Source organism: Manis pentadactyla, chromosome X (genome assembly GCF_030020395.1).
Source record: "Manis pentadactyla isolate mManPen7 chromosome X, mManPen7.hap1, whole genome shotgun sequence".
NCBI classification, from domain to species: Eukaryota; Metazoa; Chordata; class Mammalia; order Pholidota; family Manidae; genus Manis; species Manis pentadactyla.
In genome coordinates this window covers 18,933,137-18,956,423 of record NC_080038.1, presented here as the reverse complement: position 1 = coordinate 18,956,423, position 23,287 = coordinate 18,933,137, and the positions used below count along the sequence as shown (strand labels likewise).

At 38.7% G+C, this 23,287-nt stretch overlaps 1 protein-coding gene across 4 annotated transcripts in view; it reads right to left on the bottom strand.

Annotated features, from left to right (window-relative positions):
* Positions 1–23,287, bottom strand: part of PDK3 (pyruvate dehydrogenase kinase 3) — a 59,288-nt gene that overhangs the window by 4,544 nt on the left and 31,457 nt on the right. For 3 of the 4 annotated variants that reach the window (XM_036912795.2, XM_036912792.2, XM_036912796.2), the window contains 6 exons: positions 13,977–14,054; positions 7,057–7,133; positions 5,670–5,771; positions 5,149–5,259; positions 2,152–2,265; positions 719–858 (listed from right to left, as the gene is read on the bottom strand). In XM_036912795.2, the coding sequence (XP_036768690.1) occupies positions 719–858; positions 2,152–2,265; positions 5,149–5,259; positions 5,670–5,771; positions 7,057–7,133; positions 13,977–14,054 (622 nt within the window). The remainder of the gene's footprint in view (positions 1–718; positions 859–2,151; positions 2,266–5,148; positions 5,260–5,669; positions 5,772–7,056; positions 7,134–13,976; positions 14,055–23,287) is intronic. The other variant, XM_036912793.2, reaches the window with a different exon arrangement.

Sequence of the window (23,287 nt, the reverse complement as noted above, 5' to 3'; positions counted from 1 at the left end):
TGTTGTGCAACCTTCACCACCATCCTTCTCCAGATCTTTTTCACCAACCCCAACAGACACACTGTCCCCATTAAACACTAAGTCCCTATTCCCCCTCTCCCCAACCAGGGCAGCCACCCTTCTACCTTCTGTCTTTAGGAATTTGACTATTCTAGATACCTCATGTAAGTGGAACTATCCAATATTTGTCCTTTTATATTTGGCTTATTTAGCATACTGTCCTCAGGGTTCATCCATGCTGTAGCATGGGTCAGAACCTCATTTCCTTTTATAGCTGAATAACATTTCATTGTATGGATAAACTCATTTTGTTTATCTTGATTGATCATTTAACTCCTTTATTTTTTCAGTTTTAGCCCACCCACAGACTTGCTCATTCTTCTGTCAATATCTGTGGATGACAAACTGCAAACTTAATTACTTTTTAAATAAAATTCAGGGCAGGATAAACCCTGCTCCCTGCTATTACTACCTCCACAGAGCAAGGACTCCTAGAACAGCAGGGCCTTTATAGGAATCGCTTTTTTCTGGCTACCCAGTTCTTGCTATCCTTCCTGCCTGGGGTGAAAAAACTGCTCCAACCTTTCTTTAGGGATCATTTTGCTCTCTCAGGGATAAAACCACAAAGAAGATTTGGCTGCAAGTTATCAGTCATTTGGCTGGTACGTTCTGGGGAAAAATCAGATTCTTTAAAACAGAAAGAATATTTATAAATTACTCTTTTGCCTTGTATTTTGAAGTATCCCTGGGTTCACTGCTGGGATTGCTCCAATCATCGGCTTCAGGTGTGGTCTTGTAATGGCGCCATGCGGACTTATTAAAAACTGGAAGTCTCTCGAATGACTCACTTGAAAGTGCCTAATGGAGAAACAAAAATACACACCAAAGGTCCACAGTGTCATTTTTCTCACATAAACTACTAACCCAAATCTTCCTATTTAAAACATTAGAAACCTTATATAAGGTTATAATAGAAGGAATTATGTTAAAATTACATTTTAGTAGTAGGTTTTTTAGACTGGCCAGGATGAAGTTAATGCTTTTTTAAAGGAATAAAAATATTCACTTACTCAAAACCAGTACTGAAGTACACATGACCAGAATGAAAAAGCATTGCAATTCAGTCAATACTGCTTTGAGATACTCAGTCACCTGGACTATAAGGTCTTAGACCAAGCACCATTGTTCACTGGGCAATTGCTCTCCCACAGGCCTCAGAAAGAAAGAAAGTTTCATACGTACTAGATTTATAAACATCAGCCCATAAAGTGATATCAAATATCACATCATTTATTTAGATGCATTGGCATCTAAGATAAACACTCCAAAAAACGGGTTAAGTTATGGTATAACATATTACATGTATGTTATATTAAAAAGAATGAGTCAGTTCTATATGAAGTGATATGGAAAGATCTCCAAGATATATTGGAAAGTAAAAAAAGCAAAGTCTACAATAATGATTTGTGTGAAAAAAATATTAGATATTCCCCTCTATGTTTATCAATGCAGAATCACCTCTAGGAGGGGCCACAGGAAACTGGTACCCATGGTTTACATCTGAGAAAGAAAACCAGGTGGCTTAGGGCCAGTGGTGGGAGAGACTTAGTTTTTCCTTCTGTAGTTTTTCAATTATGCACTGTGTGCCTGTCTTACCTATTTGAAAAATACTCCAAATATTCTAGAGTTTAGAAAAAAATTAAAGTCCGATACCACCAATAAATGAGAAAACCTATGTTACAGAGAACTTTCCTGTTGGATCGGGCTTTTACATAGTCATATTATCATTATGGAATTCTTGTCTAACTTTAGGAAAGGCAGCAAGTTTTTAAAGCCAAAGGTGAAAAGACTTTAGTTTATGAAAATCTGTCTCCTTTTAGATTAGTCCTTTCAATGTATATGCAATTTTTAAAAAATCACCATTTAGAATTATGGTTTTAAAAATTAATGTTTTAATTTTTACATCTCCATGTTTCATATTTTACTATATCTGAGCATAAATTCAAGGGTAGGACATAACTTGGTTTTCACATAAAACTGAATAAATCTGAAGTGAATATGAGATGATATAGTGCTATTTCCATTAGTTATTAAAACTTACAGCTTTAAAAAGTAAAGATGCCTTTATGTAACAGAAATAAAATGCAGTACCTTCAAATAAATGATGGCATCAGTACCCACTCCTTCCATGGAATAGAGTTTTAGATCTCCCTGGAAATATCTTGCATACAGACGAGAAATTGGCAAACCATAACCAAATCCAGCCTATTGAGGAAAGAAAATCAATACAGTCAGACAAGCACAAATATAAACATGTTTGGTAGGAGGACCATTCTGAAGATTAAAATAAAGTCTTGACTCCAATTTAAAGCAAACACATTAAGATTGATCTAACCTTTACAATGATGCATATGCTCATCTGTTTTCTATATGCTATCATGCAAAAGGTCTATTTTCACCCTGCAAAAACACTTCTCATATGTTTGGAAAATAATAGAAATACTACAATTTTTGACTAATGCTTTTTTAGCATTTTAATGCAAATTTCTAGCATTTTCAAAGCGAATCCCAAATCAAGTGGAATTTGAACTGCTAACAAAACTAAATCACATCATTCCAAAGTTCTGTTACCAGATTTCCTTGCTCTTTGAAGTGAAAATTAAACTGAACAGCTCAGTTCCAATCTACTAGTACCAAGGCTAACAGAAACAATTTCCGGAGAGGCTGCTTCCTAAGGTTCTGGGAATGTTACAATATTTTGATATATGGTAGATCACATATTTTTAGACATAAGAAAGCAATTTCAGTACCCTCCTATGTATGTCACAGAACCCTGACTAACAGTTACAGGCTTTTAGAAAAAAAACCCAGGTCTCAGATATGGACAAGAACAATAGGAACACCTCAGTAACTCTGGGGTGGAGGGGAAGATGCGTACCACTTCGGCCCCCTGATTAAATCCACAGACAAGGCTAATGGAGAAGGCAGCTGGGGAACACTCTCATAGAGGAGGGGTTGCAGTGAGGTTTAGGCCCAGACAGACTTAAGTAGAAACCGACTTTTTGTGCAACTGAGAAGTTCACTCAACCTCTCTGAGACTGTTTTCTCAGCTGACAATGTAATGAAAAGCTTACCTCAGAGCTCCTGTAGGGATTAAATGATACAGTGTGTAAGTGTAAAGCCTTGGTACAGTGCCTAAGACATAATAAAATGAAATAAGTGGAAGCTGCTATTAGGGCTACGACAGAGCATGAATTTTACCAAGTTACATGGACTTCTACCATTTTCTAACATCTTTCCTAGATTCCTTCCTCAGTGTAGGGCCTAACTCAAAGGGTCGGGTGTGACAGAGCACACTGTTATTTAAGGGCTTTAGGACTGGCAGAATATGGCCGGTAGTGAAGACAGGACATCCAAAATGGTGACTGAGGTCACCCCAGCAAAGCAGGCAGTGCATTCCAAGAAAAAGCTGAGGAAACCTGCCCCTTACATTCCAGTAGGCCCAGAGCCTGCCCTCAGGTCTACCAGGGAATAACCGAGAATGCTTGAGCCCAAAGCAGTTGTGAGTGTGAGGAGAAAGGTAAGCCCAGAGTCCTGTGGAATGTAGACGAGGGGCCTCTAACTGGGATTTGGTGAGGTCCAGGAAAGTTTTCCCAGAGTGTCAAAGGATCAATAGGAGTTGGCCAGGAGGACATTTCCGAAAAAGAAATGCACGTGCCATGGACAGAGCTGTAACATAGTAAGATGCCAGGTGAGGAAATGATGTTTTCCAGTTGTACCCATCCACGTGCCTGCTTTAAAGCTGAGGCCAGCTGATAAACTGGGAGAGATGCCATGGAGGCATTTCTTCAGACAGAGAGGTCACGTGGTACACGGAGAGAACACAGCCATTGCCAGCGCCGGCTGCACTGCGCTGAGCTCCAGGGCCTTGGGCCAGGGAGGAATCTCATGGGCTCATCTATCAGATGGGAGGTTGGATGCGTAATTTTTTAAGGTCTCTTATTTCAATTACTCAGTTTCATTAAAAAAAAAAACAAATGACCTATGACAGAACAGCTATCCTCAAGATGCTTTTCTTGAGGCCTAGAAAAGACGATCCATATTCCTCTGAAACAACCGGGGTAGACTCTACATTACTTGTGCTTTGTTTGCCTTTTGACATTTATTTAAGTGGATACCAGAGCCTGGTCCAGGCACTGCCTTCCAAAACTGATCTCTCATGAATTTTCTTGAGTCCTCTATAAATGACTTTCTGTTTTCAACATGCTGAACAAACTCTGTCTCGAATAAATCATGCAAAGCGTTAGATTTTGTTCATACACATAAAATAAAATCTTATGTGCTTATCAGTCATGTAGGACTTGAAAATGCAACTTAATTTATACCTTGAACCCTTTTGCAGACTGATAGATATGTTGCTGTGTTTAATGACAAAGGGTTCAATTGTTGTTTGTCAATTAGAAATACTCAGCTGAGGAAGAAAGTGTGGCCCTACCAGGATCTAAATGCTGCCATGGTAACCAGGCTTTTCTCACTGGCTTCACAGGGCTGGAGGTTATCTTCGGAGTGAGACAGAAAGGACTCTGCAAATGCCACCACCACCTGTATCTTGCCTGCTTATGTTTTTTAATAGAAAAAATATAATGTGTTTATAATTTAACACTTAATTACATATATAAACATATAATTATATATATTTAATTAGGTAACATTTAATTCTAAACAAATTTGGCAGGGGAAGTTCAAAGGCCCAGGGCGATGTGGGCCTCTACTGTACGCAGCTCCCAAGTGCCCAGGACCACGCTGTGGCCACACAGCTGTGCTGCTGCCTCGCTTCCCAGCCGTTAAACTTCCACCTACCCCCGAAAGGCTGATGCCATGGGGTGAATGGTGCTCTGGGCTTTTCTCTGTATCTGGGAGTGAGGCACTCAGCCCTGAGTGTTTCTTAGGCACAAATTAGAGAAGAAATCTAGTTCAAAGGATTTGCAAAGAAAGTAGCAGTGCCATAAAACTCCCCCTCCTCCAAACCATGCAGGAAACATCTGAATTCAACAAGACTAATGCAACAACCCGGGGACAGAGCTCGCCCTGGTGGAGTTCCTTCTCCAGTTAAGGGTCTTTCCTTAAGCAGGGGTTTAAGATGCTCACCAGAGGTGCTGCTCTTGTGGGCTCCAGGCTAGGTCTAGGAGCAGTTGAATACATGTAGTTAAAAAGACGGTCTATCTTTCGAAGTGGGACACCACCACCTAGGTCACTTATCTGTAAAGTACAAAATGTTAAAAAAAAAAAAAGGAAGAAGAAGAGGAAGAAGTCAATCCGTAGTTAGAAAGAGGCAAGGATTTCATTAAATAAAGTACATACCAGATTACCCTTAGCCATACAAGGACTCTGAACGCCCCCTACAATAGGGTTCCCTTGTGAACAGTGCAAAAACCAAAGGAGGCGGGGAGGTGCAGCTGGACGGGCCAGGCTTGGGTTTGAGGACTTGTTCAGTTCCCTGAAAACTGGGGTTCTAATGAAGGTCAAATGAGGGAAATCAAGCTATGGATCTGACACAGAACTTACAAATAAGACCCTCAATGTCAGTGTTCTTCCCTTCCCTCAGATTCCTCAATGTCTAGATACTATTAAATGAACTGATAAAGTGGATGTGTAAATAAAGCAGCTACCTTAATGGACAGATCTTCTTTACCCAGAGTGACGAGGGTTTTAACAGACGGATAGCCCTCCTTTCTATCTTGATACAGTTCAACTGTCGCTCTCATTGAGTTCTGAAATAATAAGACCTTTTTTTAACACACTGTTGATTCACAAACTAAAAAAAAAAGAAACTAGTACAAGATTACTTATACACAACAATTCTTTTGTGGGGCAAATATTAGTTGGATTTATATGGCACTTCTTTCCCCTCTAAAGAACTCAGCTAAACATGTGTTCAGATCAAAGAAAAATTTCCTGAAGCTTTATTTTATTCATCTAGTTTTAGTCCCATTCACCATATTAAATAGTTCTTTTTCTTCCCTTCCTGTTTTCTTTTTGTTTTTGCTTTAGGGTATTTAAATTATTCAACTCTTAACCAAGAGGAATGTTTTGATCACACGCAACGAGGCTGCAGAGGCTCACTGATGCACTTCAAATGCTATTTATCAGCATGCATTTACAGAACACCTTTCCTCTAAAGAAGGTGGAAAACCCGAGAGTATTCATGCTTCCCACGAAAATTAATCATTTGGCTGAAAAAAAGTAGAAGCAATGTCAGTTAAAAAGAAACTCTGTAAAAGACACAGCTGTTGAGAAAGTTCACAATTGAATGCCCATCTCAACCTTAAAGGGTTACATCAGTAACATTATAATTTCTGGGAGCAAATCAGAACAATTGATTTTTCAGGTGTTCAATTTAGGGTTTTACACATTGGAAGAAATGAAGTTTTAGCTCAAATGCCTTGTGCCTATAATATTGCTACACTAAATGCCATTAGCTACTGGTTAACAAAAGCAACAACCTAAGCTGTAGTGAGTCTAAAGAGTCTTTTTTTTTTTTTTTCGGTCCTTTTTGGGCCAGCCCTTCCACATCTTTCCCCTCTGCTTCTGTCATAGCTGAACTGACTCAAATACGTAAAAGGATTATGCGACCAGTCGGAACTGGAACAACTGTTCCCGCACAAATGCGGTTAATGTTCCGAAGCATAAATATGCATAAGTGTGTTTTTATTTTGATCTAGCTACCACCAATAAAGGTTTTGCCAGATTTGGAAACTAAAAAGCATTTCTAATCTCTTAACTGAAGAAAAAAACAGTACGGATTTTACATCAAATCAAGAAACTACAATTAAGCTGCAAAGTCAATATGTACTAATATTCATGAAAACTATACTGTACACAGCAATTTTTCATCTCGCAGTGTACAAATCATACAACCCAGAGGGTATCAGAAATAGAATTTTTAAAATGGTTATGCAAAACCTTTTTCTTATGCTAATCTAATGAATCCATTATGCTGTGAATCAAAGTAATTTAAAATGAAGACTTCTTTACGTGTTCTTAAATTCCACTTACCTTGAACAACTCAAACAGCATGTGAAACAGATGTGAGGGCACATAAACTACCTGAATAGGTTTGTTTGGAGCTTTGGCTGAAAACAGGGACAAAACCATCAATGAATAAGGGCCAAAACTAGAAAAGAAAGTTGAGAATGTTGTTTGCATTCTATTTTCCAAATACATAAAAAAGAACTCTACAAAAGGCTAACTCAGGTTTCTATCTCTAAAGGCAGGGCTGAGCAGAAGCATATGCTTTAAAGTCCAACAAACTTGAGGTGAAATCCAGTTCCTTTACTTAGGAGTACATGACCGTGGGCAAATTACACATCCTCTTTGAAACTAATCGAGCAGGAGAGGAATATTTCACTTAGGTCATATTGTTCTGAGCATTACATAGGTCATCTAAATATCACTCAGTGTTTTTCAAACTGGGGGACACCCTCCCACCACTGCCACTGACCCCAGTAGTCAGCAGGGGGAATATGAAGCCACAGAGGAAAAGGGGCACATCTTTTTGGTGAATTGGACTAAACAGCAATGTTAAATTCTGTTAGATTTTGATCAACAAGGCATATTACAGGGTAGAATGTAAGGTTCACATTACCTTTTTCTACTAGCAGCTAACAGACAAACCCCCAGGGCTCTCCTGGGAAAAATATGAGGAACACTGAATCCCATGTTAGGCACTATAAACAGTATGGGCTAGAGAGCAGATGCTGGAAAATTTAGTCCTTCCCCCTCCTCGTGACCCAAAATTACTTACGAGACTGAAACGACGTGAACTTTCTCCAGTAGAACACAGACACACTCGCCGATGTCATAATTTTAACCGAACTACTTCCTCTAACAGAGTGAGTAATTAACAGTAATATAAAGTAGAGCAAACATGTGTTTGGTTCCTAGCAGTTTACAAAGAGCTCGCACATACAGTACCCAACTGAACCCTCATGACTCTACCGCATGGTTCACTGGGTGTGAGCGGAGGACACAGGCTCCACAGAGGCTGTGTGACCTGCCTGCTGTAACAGAATTCCCAGGCCTGAACTTGGATACCTGAACCAAGAGCTTTTGATTTTAAACCCTGAACCCTTTGATGATCAGTTATTTTTAAAAAATTATTTATGTGTACAAATGAATTTAAAAAATTTTTAAAGATGTAAAAGTTCCTTTCCCACAGTCTCACTGGGTACAGTCTCACTCCCCAATCTGCACCTAGAGGCAGCCACTGGTGACTATTTCTGCTTTAGTCCTTTGGTTGATGGTATTTATATTCTGTTCTGTAACCCGAATTAACTCTTCTGCACATTGCCTGCCTATAGGTTTCTTTTTTTAAAAAGCTGAAAATTGATAGTGTTGGGAACATCGTAACTAGGAAAACATTGATCACTGCAGAGTGGCCACAACACAACAGGTACCAGGACATTATTTCCTTCCCCGTGAGTCCAATGACATGAGTCACATGTCACTTGAATGTCACTGAAATGTTCTCAGCCTTAAAGTGAAATTGATTCTTTTTATCTTCCTCCAACTGCTCAAAATCATGCTACCTTTTTTTAGGTTGCCAAATATTTGGACTGTGTCTTTCTTATACTGTTCCATGTATTTCTGGAGCTTCTCATACCTTTCCTCTTGGGTAACTGTACAAGGAATATATGTTTTTCTCACCACATCACTAACACCTCCCAGCTTCTTATTCTGTTGCATGGTATTCATTCCATTCTTAAAGATTTTTCAAATTAGAATCAGTTGCTTTCCAAACATGCTGCACACCCATCATCCTCAAACTGTTTGTGATGGAAGTGCTAGAATGTTCTTCACTATTTCTTACATCTGTATTATATACACCATCAAGTCAGTCACATAATCCAACTAAGAAAGGTGTGCATGCGAGATACATTTCTCAATCCTTATATCTCTGATTCACTTCATTGACAGTTTGGCTAGATACAGAATTCTGGGTTTGAAATAATTTTCTCTCAGAATTTAGAAAGGGGGCTGGTCTTCTGGCTATGACAGTGTGGCTGGTAAGTTTAATGCCAGTCAGGTTTCTGTCGTGCTGCTGGTTTTTGCCTGAGGTCAGATATATCTAGGTTGCAATATTCTTGTTGAAGAATGAGGAACTGGATTAATCATTTGAGGAAGCTGGTGTTCATTTCCCCCTGGGGCCCTTCCCTAAGTAGGAAGGCTGGATCTGTGTATACCCAGTCAAGAATTTTCATCTGGTTTTAGGATGAGTAGACAAGTAAGCTGGCCTCTGACCAGAGGGTCCTCCAAATGCTCGAATGAAGAGGGCTTTACTTTGGGCTAACAACACTCACCTGAACAGCCTCTGTGGGTTGTTCCTGAAGAAAGCACTCTAACTTTTATTTTTGCCTGGGGGAAAATGCTTGTGACTGGCTGCAGGCAGAGCACAAGCAAAGTCAAGTGGTCCCTATCACCCCTTCATGCTCTACCTTAGACCAGCTTTCAACTAGCCCCTACCTTCTCGGTTCCCATTCCAGTACTTTGCACCTCCCAGCCTGCTCTCAGAGGCCCTCCAGGTAACCTCTGGCAAATTGGGTACCATCTCTGCTGTAGCCTCCTGCTTTGTGGCTTCTGCTGCTCTGTCCCATTAACTGGCATACTTCTATATACAGGTTACCCGCTGGCCAGAGGTGGGATCAGTGGTCTGCAGACAATTCCCCCTGGTTTCTTTGCTGTTTTTCTTTGTACTCCTTTACTGTCGTTTTAATGGAACCCCAGAAACAAGCTGAATGCTTAGTTTATCTTGCACCAAAAGGCACAACTGCTTGTATAAACAGTCTTTTGAACTCAATCTGCTCACTCCAAATCTCAAGGAAATTAAAATATCTTTGATAGTTTTTTCAGTTCAGTCCACATTCTCCAGGAGCCATCTGAAGGCTTACTCAATACTTGTACTTTTCTTTTCTTTGGGAACATAATAGTCTAGATGTCTTTGTTTCCTTTTAAAACCACGTCAAACGTTTTTGTCCATTACTCTTCTCTACCCCTGGGTCCAGTGGTGTTTATGTAGTAGACCCTTTTATGTAGTGAAGTTAATGTTTATTAACTTTCTAAAATAAGACACAAATGGAATTTGAATTTTCCATCTAAGGGTACATTTTTAAAAGTCAAAAGAAAAAATGGTCCAGGATTTTCATGCTCAAGACTAAAGAAATAATAAAGTCTCTATTTTTGCAAAGTCATTGCTCCAAAAACCATTAGTTGAAACAACATTTAATGAATACCAACAGAACTCTACATAGGATATGAAGAATTTTATTTTCAGATAGTTCTCCTAAAAGGATGAAAAACTGGAGGCTAGGTAGAAAAAACACAATTAAGAGAAAAGGTAGTTGGGCACTTAGAGATGGTTGATCACTTCCCAAAGTCAATGGATAAGGCTATTAGAAATAGTATACAGTGTGATTCAAAGTCACACTGGGTTCAAGTCCTGACTCTGGCACTTAATACATATATAATAATAGGTATTTAACCCACCTGGGTGGCAATATTCCATTACTGAAACAGGCATAGTACATATCTCACTGGGTTAATATAAGGATTAAATGAGATAATAATAATAAACTAGTTTACACAGAGCCTGCCACATCGTAATCAATGTTGGCTATTATCATTACTAAAAAATTCCTTTCTACAGTGTTAATAGGGCTATGAATAATGGCTTTTCAATTGTTGTATAGAACCACTTGACTGAAATTATCCAGAAAAGTATCCAGTATGAGGTACCTAGAGGTCAAAGATCTCAGGATACATAGATACCTTCCCTATGAACCCTTCTAACAAAATATATATACTATGAATTGAAATTTTTAATGTTTCCCACCAAACCCAAAGTTATGAATCAACCTCTTGACAGGAAAGACTAATCTAAAATGGCAAAGAAACGCAAGTAGGAACCGTAAGTTTTATCCTTCCTAAGTCAACCCCAACTTCCAGTAGCAATTATTTAAAAAAATATCCAGTATGTGCTCAGTGCTATATCTGAGGCCCTAGTAACATTACACTTTTGTCATCCCATAAGGTGATCTTACAGATGAGGAAGCCAAGTGTCACAGGTGAAGTGACTCGCTGAATGCCCATATCCCCTAAGCATGACAATCCAGTCCCATCTTTCCTCTAAGACATGCTGCCTTACCATAAAGATACAAACAAGGTAAGATAAAATGTTTATTCACTTCATCAACCAATTTCTCAAGAGAATGCCGAAATGAGAACTAGTATAATGAAATGACCACTTGTCTTTGGAGAAACCCACACAGATGGGCACAAGGTAGCAAGTCAGAATATTTGAAATCTCATAAAAAGTGAATAAAATCCTGTTCTTTTCAATGTTCCTGTTAAATGTGTTACAGAAGGGATAATAAACAAAGTTTACTGTGGCTGGCCCCCAGTATTCAGAATTCTGTTTGATGACTGGTAAATGTTGATGGTGTTCACACAGTATGTTCTACATAATTCTAACTAACTACTTTCTCTGGGGTCTATATTGGGAAAGAAAAAAAAATTCAGGAAAAAAAGATGTTAGGTCAAACAAATTAAATTCTCAAGTAGCAACAAATTGTTCTTTGGGGTTAATGGCAGCCTCCCTTCTCTCAAGTGCAGAGAACTATTGCTAACTCCTGCTAAAGGCTCCTATTAGGTAATGGAAGCATCCTGAAAAAAGAAGATGCTACACCGGTTCACAGAGGCTCTAAAAATGAAGCCATAGGAATCTGATCTGCCTCATCCATGGCAAACAGAGTCAGCCGTCATGCTGTGGGAAACACACACACACTCTCTCTCGTTATAAAGCAATAGCGTCGACTTCAGGTGCTCAGGACTAAACTCTGACCTGCATCTCTAACAGGAAAGCTGTTGGAGCTGAAGCACAGTCCTCAACTGTGCTCACAAAAAGCTTTGACATTCAAGAAATCATAAATACATTACAGTCATAAACACATAAACACATTACCTAGGAGGAAACTAGAGGCTGCTTATAACCACCAGCATTCATTTATCTTAGTGATGGGAAAAGGGGCTTCAAAAACTCTGCACAAGACAGTGCTAAAGCAGTTGTAAAGCTCCTCCCCTGGAGGGGTGCACTGCCCTTGTGACAGCCTAGTTGGGAGGGAATGTGCTGCCACAGCTGGCACCGGGAATCAGTAAAAACAGACTCGAAGCTCTGGCCCCCCCGAGTGAGCGAGGCCGCCATTCATGTAAAAGAGCAATTGGTTACTACCTTTGAACTTAAGTTTCATATTTGACAAATAAAAATCTGGACAGTGAGGTCACATCCCTCCTAATCAGTAGGAAGAAAGAGAATATTATTATTAAGATGCATCTACTCAGGAATATTCAAAGTTCCCTAGGTTCTGGTAGTGTATGGATGCAAAACAGGGGCACAACTCTGCTCAGAGAACTCAACAGACTTTGAAAGCAGCTTTGATTCTATACCTTCTAGTAGGATTTAAGGGCAATTGTCCTACAACAGCAGCATGAGGTCTCTCCACATTTTGACCTCATTATAAGAGAAATACACATTTTTGGCATATTTTTGAGAGGGAATTTGGTTTATCTTCAATTGTAAATGCTCATACTCTAAGACTCAGTCGTTCTACTCCCAGGAATCTAACCTACAGAAATGTTCCCACACATTCACAAATTTTCCCACCCTACACACACACACACACACACACACCTTCATTGCTCATTACATGGAATATGGGAAAATCATAAATCCTAAATGTCAACCCAATGGGAAACAATTAAATAAATTATGGTAATATACACTGTGGATAATCTCTAAATGACATTAATACATGCAAAGGTCTTCAAGGTGAAGTAAAAAACATACATTATAGAGCATGCCTAATTTCAGCCCCATTTAGGTAAAAACCAATGCTCTGTACAAGACTCAGAGTAAAGGGGACTTTCAGTTTTTAGTCCACATTTCCGTATTGTTTGCATTTTTACAAAGAACATGTCTCTTTTGTAACTTACAGATGAATAAAAGCAACATGTAAATAAATACAGAATCATATGGCTAATATAAAAATCAACTATAACCCCACTATGCAGAGAGCTATTGTTTGTACTTCGGTGCAATAAATACTTCAAAAATATTTTCCAAAGAATTTGTACTATTTCAAACTTTTACAGCCTATGTTAAAAAAAGTCAGCTTTTCCCATACATTAAATATTCTTTTAAAGCGTTATTTTGAATGGCTGCATAGTATTGTATCTTATGGGTGTTCAAAAATTTATTTAAATAATCCTCTATTGTGAAAAATGGGTTGTTTTCTAATTTTTCTTTATAAGAAAACCACTGTAAGCATTATTCTTGTACAGACATCTCTAAATATCTCTATTTTCTTACATTAATTTTTCTGAAGCTTAATTTACTGGACCAGAGAATATGACCTTTATTAGTTTAATTTACTGGACCAAAGACAAAGAACACTGTTAGCATTTTAAACTTATACCAGAAATGTACAAGTGCTGGTGAGAAAGTACCTTTCTGTGCACTAATTCAAGGCATTAAAATGTTTTAATCATGGCCACTTGAACGGCAAAAATTGGCATTTCTCTGTGCTTTTGTTTGTACTTCTTTGATTAGTGAAGTTTAAACACCTTTCCATATGTTTACTGACTGTTTGCATTTGTTATTTTGAGAACTATTTATATCTTTGTGCATTTTCTACCTTGATTATTTCTCTTCCAAGAACCCTGAGTTCTTATAAATTACATATTCCTGTACCAAAACTACTTACAACAGTGTAGCTATTTGGTTAAAGGTTTTAAAAGGGTTTTAAAAAGATCTAAAAGATGAAAAAGCAGCATAATTTTAGGATTTCACTAAAATACAAGCACAGGTATAATCACACTTTTAGTAAACTTTTCTGTATTGAAGGTTAAAATTATTTTCCTTTTACCATTGAACTCTTCAACTTTTAGCTCTGGAGCTGCCAGGTAATATTGTTCACACAGCATCTTGGCGGTTTCATATGCATCTGCAAAGAAAGAAAAAAGTTTAGCTGCTGCACCAATAACTTACACACAAGCAGACAGACAGACTTAAGAGAATAAGCAAACCTGATGGATTGAGAATTTATCAACTACTGCCTTTAAAAAAATAGCCTTTTTGGGCTGTAAAAGAATAAGCATGATTGAATCAAAATTTTTCCTTCTTTAAAGTTTTAATGACCACGTCAAAATACTGCACTAATGATATAGCTAGCTGTGTACAAAGCACATATTTGCTAACTTTTAAATGTTCCTAAAAAGCATTTTTCATGAAAATCTGTAATCTCAAGACTATGTTTCTGAACACCACGCAACCTGATTAAGTTGCAAAAAAAGATATTTACTATAATTTAAAAGATAAAAATGCAGTCTTTAAGATTTGCCAGTTATTTGTAAATGAAACATCCATAAGTATTTGCTGAATGAATGGGTTTCCATGAGCCACACACACACTGTTATTGGAGACACTATCATGGCTTAAAAATGTCTTTTAAGGTAGTTAGAGGTAAGAGGTTGGGGTGATATTTATCAAAGGCAAGGAGTATAGTTTGCTTTTGAAAGGAAAAAAAATAAGACACAGGGTAAGAAGACAGGGCCATTACAGAAAGAGCTGAAAGAGAGAATTCAGGTTACATCCCAAAAGATGCGGAACAGATTCAGAAAGCAGCAGTGCATGATAATACACTGCGTGTGTTCCTTTCCTCTTGAACTGTAAGCACTCTGAGGTCAGCGTCTGTGTCTTGCATTGGTTTTGTAACTCATACAGAACTTGTTTATGCCCGTGCAGATGGTCAGTAAATAGTCCTTGATTTGATCGATTTGAAACCTTCTGATAATTTGCTTTTTAAAAGGCAGCTTTGAGATCTAATCCTCGTACCATGCAAGTCAGCCATTTGAAGTGTACATACCATTCAGAGGTTTTCAGTGTATTCACAGAGGTGTGCACCCACCACCACAGTCAACTTTACATTTTTATCACCCCAGAACCATCAGCATCCTGCCTCTCCCAAGCCCAGCCCTGGGCAGCCACGGATCTGCTTGACTCTGCAGATTTGCTGTTCCGGCCGGTTCATAGAGGTGGTGTCATGTAATAAGTGGCCTTCTGTGTCTAGCTTCTTACACTTAGTAAAGTGTTTTCAGAGGCCGTCCATGTTGTAGCATGAATCCATACCTCATTCCTTTTTATTGCTGAATAGTATCACACTGCACAAATATACCTATTTTATCTATTCATCCACTGATGGACATTTGGATTGTTCCCACTTTGTAGCTATTGTGAATAATGCTGCTATGAACATTCATGACCAAGGGCTTGGTAAACGTATGTTTCCATTTCTCTTGGGTATATCCTTAGGAGAGGAAAATGGCTTTACTATATGGTAGCTCTGTGTTTAAATGTTTGAGGAATAGCCACACTGCTTTCCAAAGTGAGATTTTCTTCCAAGTTCCACTTTTATAACTTCTAAAAATCAGGTACTCGAATTATTTTAAAATGCTTCATGGGCACATTTGCAAGGTTCTCAGCTGGATATAAGCTCTTTGGAGACAGGTTTGTATTTCTTTTATATTCCCCACATCAATACTGTGCACAGAGTAGATACTTGTTTAAGATTTAAGAGGTAAGAGAAAAAGGGCAGGAAGGAAGGGGGGAAAATAAGCTGAACAAAATTTAAATATGTTAAAATTTGACACTGTCAACAGAAAATATATAAAGGTAAGATAAGGGTATGTTCAGACTATAAGTTTTGGTTCATTTACCTCATATTGCTACCAAATTAAAATTTTATATAATATTTCACATTCAGTAAAAATTATGATCACTTTATTAAACCTTTGGAATTAAACCATCACAAGGAACTACAGATAGAGACAATAGAATAACTCTGACAAGATGAAATAATGAGGGCTCGCAAAAGTAAATGTTAGTAAGAGGAGAAAAATATATTTAAAAAGAGTTGATCAGAGTGAAAACAGATATTAAAGAAGGATTGAATTTAAAGCCTAATAAAAGAAAAAAAATTAAGTTATGCTAAATTTACAAGGCTTTTTCCTATAGTATAATAAACCTCATCAAATTATCTGTAAAGTACTTTTGTAAAAAGAAAGAAATCAAGACTCACTCTTTTTGCTTTGGCTACGCCACCAAACAATGCTACATCTCCACCTAGTGAAACGAGAGCACAAAGCCGACCAAGAACTTCCAAGGCACTTTACTTAAACCAACAAATACTGAAATCTAAAAAACGTTGCTTTGTTATCCATATACAAAGCCAATACATCTCCAGAAAACAACTCCTCCAAGCATATAACACCTTTAGAGATGTTTTTAAGCAGCATTCTTCCATTCACATAAAAGAAGAAAAACCCCAGGCCCACTCAGTGTGCTAGTTTCTTGTGGCATCAGTTTGCCCAGTAGCATGAGATTATAGGAGCATTATTAAGAAAAAGGATTACATGAATGTGACATTTGGAAGATGGTCAAGTCCAGACAGAAGCAGTCAATTTGAAACTCAAAGACCTAGCATATTTCCTAAAACCACATGTGAATGAGAATCTTTTAAGCATCACTACAATGCTGTAACTAAGAAGTGCATCATGGAGCCTTAAACGACTCAAGACATCACAATGCGACACATACACCAGCAAGCCAAAAATATTTTCGGGACAGCATGGTAAAATCTATATTCACATGCATCTTCATAAATTCCTATATCACATCATAATGCCTTTGTCAAATGGGACATTTGTAAGCATTTGTTAAATGGAGCAATCCTTCTGCTCATGAGAAAGTTCTCAAGGTGCAGTAACTATACTGACAAGAGATGCTCTTTTTGGCCTGACTGGGAACTCGAATGGTTCCCAAATATGACCTTATGTAGAATTCACTACCAAGTTAAAAAAAAAGTACAGATCATAAAATGGAACCCTGGAGATTCTGATGCATAGGTCTGTGTTGAGACCTGGGAATCCATATTTTTAAAAACTTAGCAAGTAATTCTTAAGAGAAGCTAGATTTAGGAACCACTTCCCTAGATAATCAAGGCTGGGTCATGCTAATTTTGTCACTGTCTCTCCCAGGACATGAATGATCATGGGGTACTGGGGTGTATAACAGCACACACTTTCCAATAAGGACATGTCTTATTAGGTATAATAACAAAAACATAACATAAAAAACTCTAAAACATCACCAACCTAAAAACCAAAATTCATTTCCTTTATTCTAGAGTAAAATGCAAGTTCTCCTTATAATAAGCTTTCTAATAAGACCTTTCTATTTTTAAAGTAGAAACCAAAAATTTATATATGATAATCTATAAAACTCCTTTTACCTGCAGTAGATTTGAGCCAGTATTTGCTACCAATCTTTAAAATGAAATATTAGGCAGTGATTATTACTGCCACTGAACATAAGTGCTATTCATTGTTTTAAGACCCTGTTTTCAAAGAAAATCAGATATTGATCATAAGGTAACTAACAAAACTATGGGTATGGCCCGTATGTACTTCCCCAGGGTAGAGCACACAAACTATAAACACACAAAACTAGTTATTTTGAATTTAAAAGGCCATAAAAAGTAAGGTGAATGTTCACACAGCAAGTAGCCCAACAGATCCAACCTAGTTTTAAGAAAAAGCACAGAGGAAAAGTTAATAGATTATAGAGGTTATTTTATTAGATTTTTTATTAGAGTATTTTCCTATTCAAAATTCACTGTAGAACTCTGCTGTCAAAGATTAGCCTTTATTGTGAATACATGCAATCATTTTTTTACAGATAACTTATAAAGGATGGACAAGGATGAATCTGAATGAGTGCTGAGAAAACAAACGAAGGTGCCGAGGTCCCTAACTTGGGTCTAACAGGATACAGAAAACCCTAAAGCTCAAGTTTAAGAAGCCACCGCCAGAACAAGGTAGCCTACTGATACCTAAAGCATTACAAAGTCACAGATAAACTGCTTTTAAAAAAAACTTTTAAGTTACAGAGCAATTCTATCTAATATAAGGCATGTCTATTATCATCCTTCTACCCACAACCCATCCCCAGTGGGAATCCACAGCGTTTTTTTTAAGCACTGGAACATCTCCCACCCTCCAAACCACAGGCGACTAGAGAAGTGGGAGGGGCAGACATCTAATGGAAGGGCAACCAGTCTACAGACTGAGCAGAATACTAAAACCTGTGGTCATGGGCAAAAAGATGGGCTGAGCTAATGAAGTTTATCTTCTGAAAATTTAGGACTAAGACACTCAGGCAGGGCAGAACACAAAAGGATACACTGAGAGTTATCACAAGTCTGGAAGGCTTGGAGGACCCACCATTGCCCTAAAAAGCTGCCCCGAAGCATGTCCACAAGTCTACAGACAAGAGAACAAGGTGCAGGGGCCATGACTTGGCAACCCCAGTTGCAAAGATACAGAAAACAACCTTGCTTTCTGTTTCCTAGTTCCAATCTCTACAGCTCCAACTGTAAAGTCTGCCCTTGGATTCCAGTAGGACCTACTAGGTTCTTTTAATGAATCTGTTTCTTGAGCTAGCATGAGTGGGTCTCAGTTACTTGCAACCTGAAGAGCCCTAAGTGAGAGCACAAGACATTATTTCTGAACCAGAATAATGGCACACTGTCAGGATACCATTTGTATGCTATTATGCTAAGCAATAATAGCATATAGGAACAACACAGGCAAGCTAACATCGCTGTGAGAGCCGACTTTTGTACCAAGTATTTAAGTTTGTACTTTTAAAATGATCTTGCCACGGCATTTTCCACTTTATTTCCTGGTTTCTTACAAAGAAAGGAGGGAAACGGGTCACAATGGAAGGCAACTCCCAGAGGATAATAGGAACTGCTTTACAACACTAATTCTAGCATTCACTTCCTCGAGTCTATAATTTGCAGATGTGTAAAGGTAGATATTAATGTGCTAAATAACCAGCAAGGAGGCATGCTTCAGTGTTGTGCACATTCAACTAATGCTATGCAAGATGCACCCCATTTTTACACATTTATACAACTGTCTAGTCAAAAATAAAAATACTGCCCTTACCCTTCTACATAAAAGTTTTCTATAGTCTGTCTCAAGAGATCCAAGCATGGAGTCACTGATAGTCCATTAAGGCTTCCTAAGGCTATATATAAAACACACTCATGCACACCCATAGGCATGCATGCACACGTGTGCATGCGCACACATGGGTCATGTGGGCTGGACATTTGACTATGCTTAAACCAGGCAGGATTTTCACAGCTAAGAAAATCAATAGTGGAGTTGTCATTAAAACCCAGAACCCTACTCCTTCTACATCAAGCTTCCTAAGACAAAAGGAAGGGGAAAAAATTAGAGAGACCCAGATTTAGAAGATTAACTGAGAAATCTCAGAGGATGTGAGGAGAAAGTAAAAAGCCAGTGAAAAAAGACCCACTACTCTGAAGAGAGGAAGGGTAAGACTTCACTTCACCAAGTGTCAGAGGAAACGGAAGTGCATTTCTTCCTCTCCTTGACAGCACCTGGGGCTTTGGGGAAGAAGAGGTGGTGAGGCCTGGGCCTTGTGAGACCTCTTGGTCGTTGCTCCTGGGGCATTTGGGGAAAGAGACTCCACTACCTTTTGGCTACAAGATAGGGAAGAACTTCCAGGCCTTCTGACTATTGGCGCCCTCTGCTGTGTTTGTTCTCTCTGTCTTATTTTGAAGCAGAAAGAGTATGTGCTAGTGTATTCTGACACTCAGAGAATTAAGAATAGGGCCCATGCGGAATGAAACAGAAAGTGGACTGTTAAAATTTGCTTTAGTCTACAGGGAGAAGAGAGACCTTCAGGTTTCCTCTAGGTTGCCCAGCCCATTTTGCCATGGTGGGAAAGGTAACTGATTTAAGGCCAAAGCTCATGGAGGAATAAAGATTATACACACCTGGCTGGAAATAACCACTTCAATCTAGAGATTATGAGTACAGCAGTGCTGTCAGTACTGAATCCATGAAGGAAGGCTGTGTGTGATGGGCATTAGTGCTGGAAATGGGGAAATACACAGATACCAAGGATTTCATAGACACAAAGATTACTCATTTGCAGTTGTACACCCATCTATAAGTTTGTTATGAATTCAAACATATAGACAATGCTCTCACAGGGTTAAGGAAAATACTGGTAATTTTTATTCATTTCTCTCTTTTCTCACATTTTCTAAATTTTCTTCAGTGAGCACTTTTTATTACTTGGGTAATATGGTATTAGTCCTCTTAACTGACCCAACCAAGAACAGGAGTTGGATGATTGACACAAATGTTGGATAAAGTGGGAAACCACTAAATATGGTCACTATCATAAACATTAACTTAAAATGCACATTTAAATATACAATTTATTCCTCTGCCAATCTTATCATACAAGGCGAAACCTTCTTTGAATATGGATAGGTTTGAGGTTCCAAATCGTCTTTCTTAGATAAATGATATCACATACATCTATGAATATGAATTCCAACTCCTACTTCTTTAAAGTGTAATAAATTCAAAGATACTTACGAAGCAATCTGAGTATAGATTCCATCTAAGATTTTTACTCATTGCTGCCCTGTAACTTAATAGCTGTCGTGTTCACAGTCACCACATTACATCTTTAGGAGACTCTTCTTTATCAAGCCTTTCCAAAGCATTCAACTTGATTTTAATGGGAGTAAGTCCCTTTTTTATACTCATATGTCTTTAGTTTACATACATTTAAATAAATTATGTCCTCATGACAGGTAGTATAACTTATACCAATGGTTTGAAAACAAATAAGTGACCTTTAGCAACACCTCACCAAGGTGTTAGAAGCACAGCAGCATTCTAGAAAGTAAGTAGAAGCCAAGTGTACATCGTGTGCTGTAGGTATCAGTGGTATGACAGATGGAGGGAATGAAGAAGGGAGACAGAGGGTTGATGGTGTGCATATTGTTTACATGTTTATGCACTTTCAGAATCTGAAACAACCCTCCACTGTTATTTTCCTTAAGGGAAGAGGCTGTTGGGAAATGAAAAATATGGCTTGAAAGATGCACTGGGAAAGTTCTTCCTCAGCCCATGAACTTGGTGCATGGGTGTGCACTGGGGAACATGGCATTCTGAGTAGCCAAGGGGTATGCGGGGATGGTTTTCACAGGATGCAGCTTCACCAGGAGTCCAGGCTTTAGGTTACACCAAGCAAGTGGTAGGAATGACTAAATGAGGATGTAGTGACCTTCATTCACAGAACGATAATGGCCTCACTGGGTGAAAAGCGAAAAAGAGCAGGAGAAAGTGTACAGATAAAGCTGTGAGTGAGCACAGGAAGAGAGACATGACAGGAGGGGATCTGGCCCGAGGGCAAAACCGAGGACAAAGAAAGCAGAAGGCCATGAGGTAGCCCACAGGCAACAACTTCCAGGTTGTTTAAAATTATGACTGAACCTTTGCACATAATCTTCAGCTAGCTTTTGGCACAAAATTTCTGTCTCTCAGAGGAGTGATGCAAAAGTGGAAGAGTATTCCAGGCCTTTAGAAAGGTATACCCCAAAACAGACAACGCTGAGTCCGGGCAGGAAGGGAGAGGCCGCCAGGAGCAGCGCACACAGTAAGGGCCGGGGTCTTTTCGCCTGAAGAGTTAAGCCGCCCCTCGCCCACCACGCCAACGCTGCCGGACTCCCAGGAGCACAGCTCCGCCTTGGCTCTGCACTAGGGCTCCCAGCTGCCCAGCATGCCCTGTTACTTATCCAGGTGTACTGATTCATGGTTAAAATCTGTCTGAAAACTAATGAAAGACTTGATTCATGAAGAAAGAATGAGATGGTAGAAATGAGTTTGGTTTTTCACAACTCCAGATTATGAAGACTTGCAAACATATGCAAAAGTACAAGGCACAGTAAAATGAACCCCCAGCTCATCATCACCAGCCTCAGCAGTTTTCCACACATGCCCAATCTCTTTCACTGCCCTCCCTGTGTATAATTGTGAAGCAAATCCCTCTTGGCATTTTGTAGCATGCGTAAAATTTCGAAATACCACTCTCGAAGTTAGGACTCCTTTAAAAAAACATAACCACAGTACCAATATCAGACCTAAAAGATTAACAATATTTCTTGAATGTCAAATATCCAACTGTCTCATAAATATCCTAAATGGTTTTTTAAAATACTTTATAATTTGTGCCAGAAACAAAAATAAAGGCACCAACCCATTATGTAAATCAGCAGTATAAATGAGAAGCCAAATGACTTGTGTGGTGCCCAAGATTACTGCTAGTAAAACTGTCTACAGCCCTAACTAGGTGTCAGCAACGCTTTAGGGGCTCTACATATATTACCTCACTTAACCCTGTGATATAGGCAAATTACCAATAGAGCCATTGAATGATAAAGAAACTGAGGCCTAAGGACGTTACCTACCATGTGCAAGGTCACCCAGCTAACCCAAACGTCCATTAGCCAATAAGAGATAAACAAAATGGGGTCTATGCATACAGTGGAATATTATTCTATCATAAAAAGGAATGAAGTGCTGATACATGCAACAACATGGATGACCCCTGAAAACATTATGCTAGATGAAAGAAGCTAGACACAAAAGTCCACATATTGTATAATTTCATTTATATTAAATGTCCAGAATAGGAAAATTACAGAGACAGGAAGTAGATTAGTGGTTGCTTTGCGCTGGGGAGAGAGGCTGTGGGGAGTGACCACTAATGGGTCTGGGGGTTTCTTCTGGGGTGATGAAAATGTTCTAAAATTGTATTGTGGCAATAGCTGTACAACTCTGGGAACATTCTAAGAACCACAGAATTGTACACTTTAAATAGGAGAAGTGGGTACTATGCCTATGAATTATATCTCAATAAAGCAGTTTTTAAAAAAGTAAACTATCAAAGGTTTAAAATTTATCAAACTAAGGAATATTTATTGATCATCTACACAGACACTATACTAAAAGTGGAAATACTCCAAATATTCATCAACTGACTAATGAATAAACAAAATGTGGTATATCTGTGCAATGTGGTATTATTCAGTAGTAAAAAGGAATGATTCATGCTACAACATGGACGGCCTCTGAAAACACTTTACAAAGTATAAGAAGCCAGACACAGAAGGCCACATATTGTATGACACCACTTATATGAACCGGCCTGAACAGCAAATCTGCAGAGCCAAGCAGATCTGTGGCTGCCCAGGGCTGGGCCCAGGAGAGGCAGGATGCTGAT